Genomic DNA, 12,443 nt, shown 5'->3' on the forward strand with positions numbered 1-12,443 from the left:
TTTTTTAGTCTATTACTGGGCCGCTCACATCCATAAACTTTGCTACTGGCTAAAATCTTCTGGTTCCTCGTGGTGTAAATTGGAGCTATCATCATGTAAGGCCTCTTCTTTACCGGCTTTGCTCTATTCCTCTTTACCCGTGAGACCCTCTCTGTACACTGATAATCAGGTGGTTCTTAACACACTCAAAATCTGGTTTCAGTTTAGACGTCACTTTAATTTTGTAATGCCGTCTTCCTCGGGTCCTCTAAGCGACAACCATTTGTTTCCCCCTTCACTTTTGGACTCGACATTTTCAGTGTGGTGTGACAAGGGTATAAAACAGTTCAAACATTTATATGTGGATGGTGTTTTCGATAGTTTTCCCAACTTGTCTTCTCGTTACAATCTCCCTGTTACCCATTTGTTTCGCTATTTTCAAATTCGAAATTTTGTTGCTAAGTGTTTCCCAAATTTCCCCTCTTTGCCTCCAGAACAGCAGTGGGAAACTACGTTATCATTTATTCCTCATCACAGAGGAACCATTTCGAAACTCTATGATGCTATTCTGTCTTTTAGTAACCACTCTAATGTTAAGCTTAAGCGTACATGGGAAGAAGAACTGGGATTTCGAATACATGAGGAGTCTTGGGAACAGGCTATAGCGAGAGTACGATCTTCCACCTCCTGTGCTCGTCTTGGACTTATTCAATTTAAGGTCATACACAGGGTGCATTTCTCTAAGTCTAGACTTTCTGAATTGTATCCAGAAGTGGAAAATAAATGTGATAAATGCCATGGTTCTCCTTGTCACCTTAGCCACATGTTTTTTCTGTGCCCTGAGCTACAAGGTTTCTGGACAAGGTATTTTGCTATTATGTCAACTGTTCTTGGGGTAACTCTTCATCCTTGTCCTCTGATTGCTGTATTTGGGATTCCTGCTCGCTCACTTACACTTGATTCCACACAAAGGGATATTATAGCCTTCACATCCCTATTAGCGAGACGTCTAATATTGTTGCATTGGAAGTCTGTTAAGTGTCCTACTATTTCCCGGTGGCTTAAAGATGTCATGTTTTTTTTAAAACTTGAAAAAATTAAATATACGTTGAGAGGTTGCACAGCCAAATTTTTTCACAAGTGGCAACCCTTTATCTCTTATTTTGCTAGTCTAGAGGTATTGCCTGTTTAAATCTACTTTTGTTACTGTTATATTCCTCTAATATGTTTGATGGTTGTGTTGATCTGTGTGGGACTGGGGGGGGGGCGTTGTGTTTTGTTTTTTTTGTTTTTTTTTTCATATATATATATATATATATATATGTTAATTAGGAAAATTAAGAAAGGTTGATTGTATTTCGGTAACTGCAAGTACTGTTTTCTTTTTTCAATAAAAATATTTTCAAAAAAAAAAAAAAAAATGTTGGAAAAAACTAAAGATTTTTCCATTAAATCAAACTTTAATCAATGAATTTTCTTTATTCCACGATATCCCTTATAATCGCGTGGCAAAAATATCAACCTAGGCTAAGAGAATCTGAGTGTTTAGAACAGAACAAGACTGTTGATGAAAACAGCAGGCACACAGTAACATCAAGCAGCACGGTTTAACCTGAACACATTAAAAATGTCAAAAAGGGGGGGGGGGGGGGGGGGACTTTAAATATTTAAAAATCTTTCTATCAACAAAGCATTCTTACTTTACTGCTGCTGTGATGATAATAAAGCAACAGTATGAGTGTGAGGCATGTAAGTCAGAAAGGGTTAAGCATGGTTTGATGGTCTGCAGAAAGAAGCCTTATGCACAATGAATTGGTCATTTGAAACCATTAATTCTTTATCCAGGTTTCTGGAAAGTGCCAGACTTGATTTTTGTTGGACTGACCTGATGAGGGCAGCAATGCGCCTTTGATACTTCCAGTCTACCGGAAGTTCAATAGAAGAAGAATAGCGGAAATGATGCCGTTCAGCGCTTGCATCGTGAATGAGTTTTGTTTGAAGAATTTAGTTTGAATGTATCGGTTGTTGTAGCAATAATGTCTTCAGTTCTTCATCTGAGAGAGTTTATAGAGGGGAGATTAACTGCTGCCGCAGAACAAATCTTCTCAGAGTTTGAAAAAACGATCGTCCGGTATGAGGAGGAGATCAGTCGGCTAAGACTGCTGGATATCAGACCCGGGATAAAGTCACACAGTACAGGTGTGGGGATTTCTGTTATTAGTAGTAAATTCATGCGTTGATTTACAATAGTTTTTAATATAATCAGCCAATTACATGACAGCAGTCAATGCATTTCGGCATGTAGACGTGGTCAAGATGACCTGCTGTTAGTTCAAAGTGAGCGTCGTTTTGGGGAGGCGAGTTGGATTTAAATTACTTTGAGCGTGGTGTGGCTGTTTGTGCCACACTGGCTGTTCTCAGTGTTTCAGAAACTGCCGATCTGCACAAACGTCTGTATGATTTAGAGAGAGTGGTCCGAAAAGAGAAATTATCTAGTGAAGGCAGTTCTTTGTTTATGTCAGAGAAGAATGGGGAGACTGCTTCAACCTACAGGAAGGCAACAGTAGGTGCAATTATGACTTTTTGCAACTAAGATATGCAGAAGAGAATCTCTGAATACACGTAACTAGCACTGTGTACCTAATAAAGTGACCACTGAGTGTGCATTGACTAGTAAAATATTAGAAAATTAGCATTAACATATACCGGCCTTCTTAAAATGCTGTAGGTTTTCATTATCATATTCTAATCATCCTGTTGTTCATTTGTTTGTATGTTTTTTTTTCTTTTATTTATTTATTTATTTATTTTACATTGTGTGGTAATCACTGGCAGTCACATCTAAAAATTGGACCACAGTTGTACAGCTGCAGGGTTAATAACAACACCCAATCAACAAATGACTATGAGTAAATGTTTCTCTGGCAAAGTCTGCAAGAATGGAAGAATCCATGAAACCATAAACTTAATTCTCCATAGGTGACTATTGTCACTATTTTCTTGTGTCTCTTTGTTGAACACGAAGGTCTGGATGAGCAGCAGGTCTGTGACCAGGAGGGGAGCTCCAGTCTCCACCAGCAGGACCCAGAGCCTCCACACACTAAAGAGGAACAGGAGGAAACCTGCAGCAGTGAGGAAGGAGAGCAGCTTGAACTGAAGCAGGAGGCTGAAGGCATTCATGTCTGGACAAGGGAAGAGCTGGATTTGTTGTGTAAACCTGGAGTAAAGCTGACCACAACAGGTATGCAAAACTGTAATATATTAATATTATTATTATTTCATAATTCAGAAATGAATATGACTCATATAAAAACATCACATGATGATATCAGAGTTAACTCCTCATGAAAAGAGCTCACAAAGACAGGCGGTGTGCATTCCTGCCTGGCATGCTGCCTCACTGAAGACATGTTTTGTGTTAGTACAGTAAAATAAAAACTGGGTTTTAAATCTATATTTTATTTTCTGCATATAGATTTAAGTCATGTTGGCTCAGAACTGTACGCAGAATGTAGGAAAACCGTTGAGGCAATGAAAAATGTGGATATTGGCCACAAGGACCAAGTTGGACTAGTGATTTGTACGCCTCATAAATGATGACTTTCTGCATATGAACAGAATTCTTTGCTGTTCAGCGCATGAGAGGGAATATTTAAAACACCTTAAAGACCTTAAATATCACTTGCATATCTGAGAGACCCATTCAGCTACTTTTTAATCCAAAATGTAATCAGCCTATTACATTGCAGCAGTCAGTGCATTTCGGCATGTAGATGTGATCAAGATGACCTGCTGAAGTTCAAAGTGAGCGCTGATTTAAATCGCTTTGATTGCGGTGTGGGTGTTTGTGACAGACTGGCTCCACTGAGTGTTTTAGAAACTGCTGATCTGCTGAAATTTTCCAGCATCTGTATGATTTGCAGAGAGTAGTCCGAAAAATAAAAAATCTAGTGAGGGCAGTTCTTTGGGTGAAAACTCCTTGTTGATGTCAGAAGAGAATGAACAGACTGCTTCAACCTGACTGTCCAATAAGCACATTTTGCAACTAAGATATGTAAAAGAGCATCTCTGAATACACATAACATGTTGAATCTTGAAGCAGATGGGATACAACAATTGATTAGTATAATTGGTTACAACACCATTACCTTAAAATGACAGTGAGTTCACTGTACTTAGGTCACCAGCTCTCAACCTCATAGAGCACCTTTGGGATGTGGTGGAACACAAGATTTGCATCATGGATGTGAAGATGACAGATATGCAGCAGCTGTGTGAAGCTCTCGGGTTAATATAAACCAAAATATCTGAGGAATATTTCCAGCATTTTGCTGAATCTCCACAAAGAATTAAGTCAGTTCTGAGGACAAAAGGGGCTCCAATCTAGTACTAGGAATGTGTACCTAATAAAGTGACCAGGGTATTTTATTAGTAAAATATTAAAAGATTAGCTTTCATTGTCATATTCAGATCATCCTGCTGTTCATTTGTTTGTGTGGTTTTGTATGTTTTTTTTAAATTTTTTATATATTGTGTGCTAATCACTGGCAGTCACAAAAATTAGCACTTTAACACTCTCTAACACCTTCTTGACAGTTTAGCCTCTGTTAGAATCACTGACAAACTCTTAAACTGGTTTAAATATTTTCTCTCTGGCTCCTGTCGGTTCAACCAAGTCATAAAATGTAAATTCCCAAGAATTCTCATTTCCAATGCGGTGTTCCCAAGAGATTCTTCTTGAGATCTCTGGAACTCCTTCCCACCAGACATCCATTACATTGACTCTCTCTTCACTTACAAGCAAGCAGAATATGAAATGTTTGGTTTGTTAAATATGAGAAAAAGGTCAAGTTGCTAAAGCTTAGGGAGACTCGGGGTCAGAATATTGACTATGTTGACATTTTCTTGTCATAACATTAGTCACTATTTTCCTGTGTTCTTGTGTTGAAGATGAAGTTCTGGATAACCAGCAGGTCTGTGACCAGAAGAGGAGCTCCAGTCTGGACCAGCAGGACCCAGAGTCTCCACAGACTAAAGATGAACAAGAGGAAATCTCCCTCAATCAGGAAAGTGACCAGCTTTCACTGAAGCCAAAAACCAAAGATGTCATCGTCTGGACTGGGCAGGAGCTGGACATCATGTGGAACCCTGAAGTAAAGTTGCAAAGAATAGGTATGTTTGCTTCCTAAAGTCCTCAATAAATCTACACTGTCTTCTGGGCGTTCGGCACCAGGTTGTTGCGGCTGCACCAGGACACCAGACGTTCAGCCTCCATCCTGTAGACGGACTCATCCCCGTCCAAGATGAGTCCAATAACGGTGGTGTCATCTGCAAACTTAATCAGCTTGACAAACTGGTGGCTGGAGGTGCAGCAGTTAGTGTACAGGGAGAAGCGCAGAGGAGGACCAGGATTTGCCATTATTAAAACTCACCCTGGCACAATGCTGTCCTTGCAGAAGTGGATATAGGAGGTGACAGTGTCGTAAACTCATCCCAGCCTTTAGAAGTAGCCCTCAATGTGTCCCAGTCTGTAGATTCCAAGCCGTGCGTCTCTCCTCCACAGCCTCCTTACTCCAGTTTTTTTAGTCCTCACAACAGGTTTGGAGAGCTTCAGCCTCTGTACGCGTGCATCAGAATAATCATGACGTGGACAGAAAGTCAGAGTGCAGCACACGGCACAGGGTGATAGGCTTCGCTAATCGTGCTGTAACTGTGATCCAATGTCCTCTCCTCTCTGGTCGAGTATACTGTTTATATTTGAAAGCTCCTGGCTCACATTGGCTTTTTTAAAGTCCCCAATTTTGAGGAAAAGCAACCTTTTAGCAGAAAGGGGAGGGGCGGCTATCTGCTGCAACCAGTTGGAGGTGAGTGGAGGGGGAGGAAAGCAGAGAGTGCCATAATTCAATTCTATAAAATGTGATAGTGGTGTAGTATAAACACACAGCGCGAAAAGAGGTGAGTGAAGAAGAAACACTCGGGCACCATGGGAAGCCCTGAGCAGCCTAATCCTATTCATTTATATAAATAAAATTGAATTGAATTGACTGCTCAGGAAATTTATGGTTAATCTAAATAAAAATGTACTTCACTAGGTGTCATGTAAAGGTTTTGACTAATTTTTAAATAAACATTTAAGTGTTTTCTGCCATTTAACCTTTAATACAAGCCTTTCTATATCAAGTGTTTTGTTTTCTCCTACATTTTGTTTGTTTTGTTACAAATCACCTTTATTTTCTCATCCTTGGTGATCTGTTTATGTTTTATTTGATCTTTGTTCTTGCCCAGTTTTGATGTTTGATTGTTGCTGTTATACATATATGAATCAAACCACAAACGCACAGTGTTGTGTTGTCGGTTATGGCATCTTCTCTGTTGGGAGCACATAGAGGCAGGTTGATAACCATGGAGGAGCTAGAAGAAAGAGGTGGTGGTCTGATATCAGTTTTACGTAGAAGGTTTTCATGCAACATTTTGGGGATGAGTTTTGAACAGGAGCAAAAATCTTGGTGAAACACATGTGAGATGTTCAAGGCAAGAGTTTAAGTCAGTTGAACCAATTTTAGATATCACTGAAATTACAGACTCAACAGTCACCTAATATCACAGAAAGTACGACACAGTAATATTTATGAGAATCTAATAGTTTGTGTTTTTTTTACAGCTGACTTTTTTTTTTTTGGAAATCTCCCCTGATAGGTGATACAAAAATTAGATTGCCACTATTAACTGATGCAGAAGCTGAGGAGAAAATAAGAAGTCAGTTTAAGTGAGTGTAAGTTTAAAATGTCCACCACCTTCTCTGATAAAATCTACACCCAACAAAGTTTGGGTGTAGATTTTGTTCTGCCGGTTTTCAAGAATTTGAGGTTTGCTCTGCAGCATGGAAAGGGAAAAAATATTCAAACAGATTCCGGATTGGGTTAAGTATGGTAAATATTTATATTTGACTTTCTGAAATATATGATTCTAAACTTAACTCGATCACAGAAGAAGAGTGTTTTTTCATATAGTTTGTAAATGAGCAGCCAAAATGGTTTTCACTGAGTCAGCAAAATAGTTTCTCCCCACAACATGCCTTTCACTGGTATATCTGAATAACATGCTTACCATGTGGAGACCTGCTAATGGTTAAGGTTACCTTGTAATTTCTCAAATGTATGTTTTGTTTTTTTAATCTGTCCCTTCAGATTTTCCACAACATGACTGTAAGGACAAGGAGGGGCTCACATATCAGCACGTCTGCTACCAGACGAACTCCAGTCTGGACCAGGAGGATCCTTCACAGATTAAAGAGGAACACAAGGAACTCGGTACCACTGAAGAGGGAAAACCGCTTGAACAAAAGCAGGAGACTGAAACTTTTCCTGCTAGTGAAGAAAGTGACTACAGGGAACCAGAACCAAGCAGTGTCCTGCTCCTTTCTCACAACTCTCCTGTCACAGATCAGTGTGAAAGCAAGGACAATGACTTACACAGAAATAATTTGAATCAAATCATAGCAGACCCGATGGTTAAAAATTCCAAGAAAGTACATTCATGTAGCACCTGTGGAAAGACATTTAATAGGACGGGAAGCTTGAAACGACATATGCAAATTCACACAGGTGAGAAGCCACATTGTTGTAGTTGCTGTGGAAAGACATTTAATAGGACGGGAAGCTTGAAACGACATATGCAAATTCACACAGGTGAGAAGCCACATTCTTGTAGTTACTGTGGAAAAAGATTTAGTTGGAAGTCAGACTTGACAAGACACATGCGACTTCACACAGGTGAAAAACCACATTCTTGTAGTACCTGTGGGAAAAGATTTAATCGGAAGGAAGATTTGAAAATACACATGGAATATCATACAGGTGAAAAACGATATTCCTGTAGCACATGTGGCAAAAGATTTCATCTAGACACAAATTTGAATAGACACATGAAAATTCACCTACGTGAGAATTCTTGTGGCATTTGTGGAAAAGGTTTTGGTAAGAAGACATACCTGAATAGACACATGCGAACTCACACAGGTGAAACGCAATATTCTTGTATCACTTGTGGGAAAAGATTTCATTTAAAAACAAATTTGAATACACACATGCGAACTCACACAGGTGAAACGCCATATTCTTGTAGTACATGTGGGAAAAGATTTAAGTGGAAGCCGTATTGGAAAATGCATATGGATTTTCATACAGGTGAAAAACAACATTCCTGTATCACTTGTGGGAAAAGATTTCATTTAAAAACAAATTTGAATAGACACATGCGAATTCACACAGGTGAGAAGCCATATTACTGTAGCACCTGTAGGAAAAGATTTAGCAACGCAGCACATTTTGCAAGCCACATAAAAAGTCATACAGGTGAGAAACCACACTGTTGCAGAGGCTGTGGGAAAGGCTTTATCCTTAAGTCAAGCTTGATAAGACACATGAGAGTCCACACGGGTGAAAAACCTTATTGTTGTAGCACATGTGGAAAAAGTTTCAGTTCTTCGGTACAGTTGAAAATGCATATGAAAAACGATGCTAGATGCTAAGTTTCATTCTTAGAAAATGTTAATGGTGTCTCTCGCTACATGCACGTGTACATTTGGTAAACGTGCATCGTGTCATAGATCCTAGTAAACTGGATTATTACACACACACACACACACACACACATATCTATCTATATCTATCTATCTATCTATCTATCTATCTATCTATCTATATAAACAAGATTCAATAAACATTTATTTTTAACTTGACTTTCCATCTGTTCCTCTCTTCTGTTCGACATGCGGTTAGGTCTCGCACCTTAAATTCCTCTACTGCTGCTGCTAAATTTTCTGATATTTTGAATTTAGTTTTACCTTCCTATAACGATGTTGATTTACTAACAAATCTTTTTAATAATTATTGTCTTTCTATTTTAGGCAATGTTTGTCCTCTCAGAACCGTCCCTGTGAAAAAATGACAGTATTTGCTATTCAATTCCTGTTGTATTATAGAGGAAAACTTGTCTACATGTTAATCTCTTTCATTTAAAGGCCCTTTTAGTTTCATTTAACGCATCAGTTTGAGATGCAAGGGCTGCTTATTTCTCAGACTTAGTTTCAAGGAGCAGAGGTAACCCCAAGGTATTATTTGACATCATTAGCGATATTGTTGCTCCTGCTCCACCTGCTGGTCCAGTTTCATTGAATGAAGATTGTAAAAATGTTCTTTCTTTCTTCATTGAAAAAGTTAGTAATGTGAGGAACAATATCTGTCCTTCTGTGTCTCTGTTTAGTAACGCTGCATTACTGCGTTACTAAACCGTGATTTTTTTTTTTTTTTGCGAGAATGTCTCATGACAGTGACGTAAGCGAGTGCAACGTTCGTGACAACAGCTGTGTGCATGAACTTGGGATTTAGGGACTTCGTGATCTCGTTTAAAAACAGCTAAAAACTCATCTTTTAAAATTTCCTTGTGGTTATTTTTTTATGTTTTAGTTTCTTGTGAAGCACTCTGTGATGTTTATGTTGAAAATTGTAATACAAATAAAATTTTACTTGCTTTGTACTTACTTAATTTGCTATATATAACTTTAGTTTTTCTGAAAATTCTAAGAAATTTCTTTATTAAATAAGTAAACTAAAAATAGTGTTTATTCTATTTTATAGTTTTAATATTGGATAACAACTGACTTGAACATAATATGAATGTGTTTTCACTCTGGGAACTGTGGATCCATTGATAGCTTTAGTAATCTAAAAGTTATTTATATTTAGAGGTTTGTCGTTTTCCATTTGCATTTAGATAGGCCGATGCATGGTGATTCTCTGATGTGTATCTGTTTCTACCTGTGTTGATGCAAGCATGACCAAAGCTAGCCAAGAAGCAGTAAATATGTGAAGCAAGGCAGAAAGATATACTCATCAAATGAACAAACTCTTAAGAATATAACACCAGCACTGCATATGTAACAAAGATGTGTTGACACAATGACAAATCTATTTCCTCCAAATTTTGTATTTATTTTCCCCCAAATTGTACAAATTAGTCTGTGATTGGCCTTAGTGTACCTAAAATCATATTTATACAAAACTAAATATGACTCGCGAATATGTTTCAAATGGATGATTCCTCACTTGATGACAAATTTACGTATTTGCTGTGTCCTAAATTTGATGCCAGTGAACTTCTCAGCGGTTGATTTAACAAAGCCCCAAAATCCCCTATGAGCAAGCACTTGGCGACAGTGGGGAGGACAAACTCCCTTTTAACAGGGAGAAACCTCCGACATAACTAGGCTCAGAAAGGGGTGGCCATCTGTCGCGACCGAGTGGGGTTCAAATGTTCACTGAAAATTTAGTTTTATATAAATATGATGTTGAGCTCAAAAACCTATAAAGTTCCTAACTCTGACAGCTTCTCTGCAAAGGGTTTCCCTAAGAGAGAGGAAAAGTGGTTATCAAGAACTTGAGAACATTACCTACATATAAACAATTATAAATTTGTTGGGGTTTTTTCACAATGTCAGAAGGAGAGAGGCACTGAGGCACTGTCTTCCACCCCCCGGCGCTCCTGCTCTGCCTTTTCCTTCTGACAGGAACTGCCTACAGAGCAAGTATGAATGATGCCTGAGTGGATGTACACAACTCACAAGTTCCTGGCTCTCTCAGGTCCTCTGCAGAGGGTCTCCCTATGGCGGGCATAGCAGGGCCACGGGGGACGGGGGGCTGTGCCTCACTGCCCTCCCCTCGTCGAAGAAACCCTCGTGCAGAGGAGTTCAGAAAGCCAGAAACTTGTGTGTGTTGACTATGTCCTTGTGAGCCTCCACCATTTACTGGTGGGTGCAGCCTGAGCTGTCTAGAGACAGACCAGACCAGCTGCACAACACAGACACTTCAAACCTCATCTGAGGACAAAAACTACCACAACATCAGAAACAAGAAAGAAAAAGTAGGTTAGAACCATTCAGGGTTACAGGAGACGGCAGCACTGCTGAGGTGAGGACCGGCAGCTGTTTGAAAGAGACAACACAATAAACACAAACACACAACAGCAGACGAGAAAAAAAGAGGGAGAGAGGAAAAAGTGGTTATCAAGAACTTGAGGACATTACCTACATATAAACAATTATATATTTGTGAGGTGAACCTGTGTGGGTCTTTTTTCTGTTAGTGACCTACAGAAAAAAGAAAGAAAACTTACCTCAGAAATCTGCAGGGTTGTTTTCTCTGAGACATGTTTGAATCTATAAACAGCTACTCCGAAAAGGATCCAGGTGTTTCAAAATACTTCTCTGGAGAACGTTTCAATTCTGCGAACATAAATGCAGCGATTAACCGACTGAAAGTGATCGCGTTTCACCAGCCTTTCCATGCCTGAGTCTGCATTAACTGTAAGCACTGAAGTATTTTAAATGATGAGTCATCTAAAGAAATCATCCTGTGTATAGCTGTTTGAAGGGAAAATCAGATTTGCTGATCTGCCCACCCAGAATCTTTCTGAAACATCCTGCAAAGAACTATTTTTCACTTTCTTACTTTAAGTACATTTCGGAGCCTGTATTTTTTTTTTTACTTCTACTTGAATAGAGAAGTTGAATCAGTATTTAAACTTTTATTTTTTAAAAGTAGTATTTGTACTTCTACTTAAGTACAGAATGTCTGTACTTTTACCACCTCTGGGAGAGACTGATAGCAGCCTGATAGCGGCTGCAGAAGAAATGTTTTAAAAAAAGGATAGTGGAAAACGGGAACTAAAACTAAAAAGCAGTCTAAGGGGTTACTTTTGTCCCTGGCTGCAATAAAGATGTTCTGGACTTTTATGTTAAGAAATTAAGGCTATAGTGTCCACTTTCAGTCTGCGTCTCTTGAGCAGTAAGTGGTTCTACATTGTTTTGCTAGCTGCACTGATTTGGAAAACCCATCTGTTAGCTGATATGCTCTGATAACAATCTTTATAAATCTTCTTGTTTTCCAGTGAGCTCTCAGTTCTGTCATTAGTTAGCTAACATAAACATGTTCTAAAAACTTTAAGCACTCATTTCCTAAATCCAGCTTCACAGACATTGTTAAATCTATGTCTGTCTGGCAGAGAGAAGACCCAAATGCAGACGTGTGGTGACTGAAATGAGTTAACTGAAGGAGAGGCATTTGTTAAGGCTGATTGACAAAACAGAACAAAAATAAGAAAACCAAACGGAAACAAGGAACTAAGCAGGAAAACCTAAATGGGATAGACCACTAGGAACTTGGAGACGCAGGAGAACAGACACTCTGACAAAGGACAGAGGGATGAGGGGTAATTAGGGAAGTGGAGACACCTGGGAACACAGCAGCAAGCAAAACTGAACACAATGCACATGAGATGAGGTACAGTCAAAATGAAACAGGAAGTAGCACAAACACAACAAACACTGAAACACGTGACAGCCTGGGGAGACAAAACACAAAACACAAAGAGAAGAACATAGGAACAGATCAGGAAGACAGAACACA

The 12,443-nt window shown here is 39.0% G+C and overlaps 1 protein-coding gene across 1 annotated transcript; it reads left to right on the forward strand.

Annotated features, from left to right (window-relative positions):
* The first annotated feature begins 1,864 nt into the window (after positions 1–1,864).
* Positions 1,865–8,714, forward strand: LOC146553069 (uncharacterized). The gene is made up of 4 exons (XM_085255418.1): positions 1,865–2,178; positions 3,005–3,220; positions 4,930–5,151; positions 7,167–8,714. The coding sequence occupies exons 1-4, from the start codon at positions 2,016–2,018 to the stop codon at positions 8,507–8,509; spliced, it is 1,944 nt and encodes a 647-aa protein (XP_085111544.1). The 5' UTR covers positions 1,865–2,015; the 3' UTR covers positions 8,510–8,714.
* Positions 8,715–12,443: the final 3,729 nt, after the last annotated feature.

This window comes from Mchenga conophoros, linkage group LG18 (genome assembly GCF_057382185.1).
Source record: "Mchenga conophoros isolate Kocher_MC1m ecotype Shallow Benthic linkage group LG18, M_conophoros_male_GT1.1, whole genome shotgun sequence".
Taxonomy (NCBI): Eukaryota; Metazoa; Chordata; class Actinopteri; order Cichliformes; family Cichlidae; genus Mchenga; species Mchenga conophoros.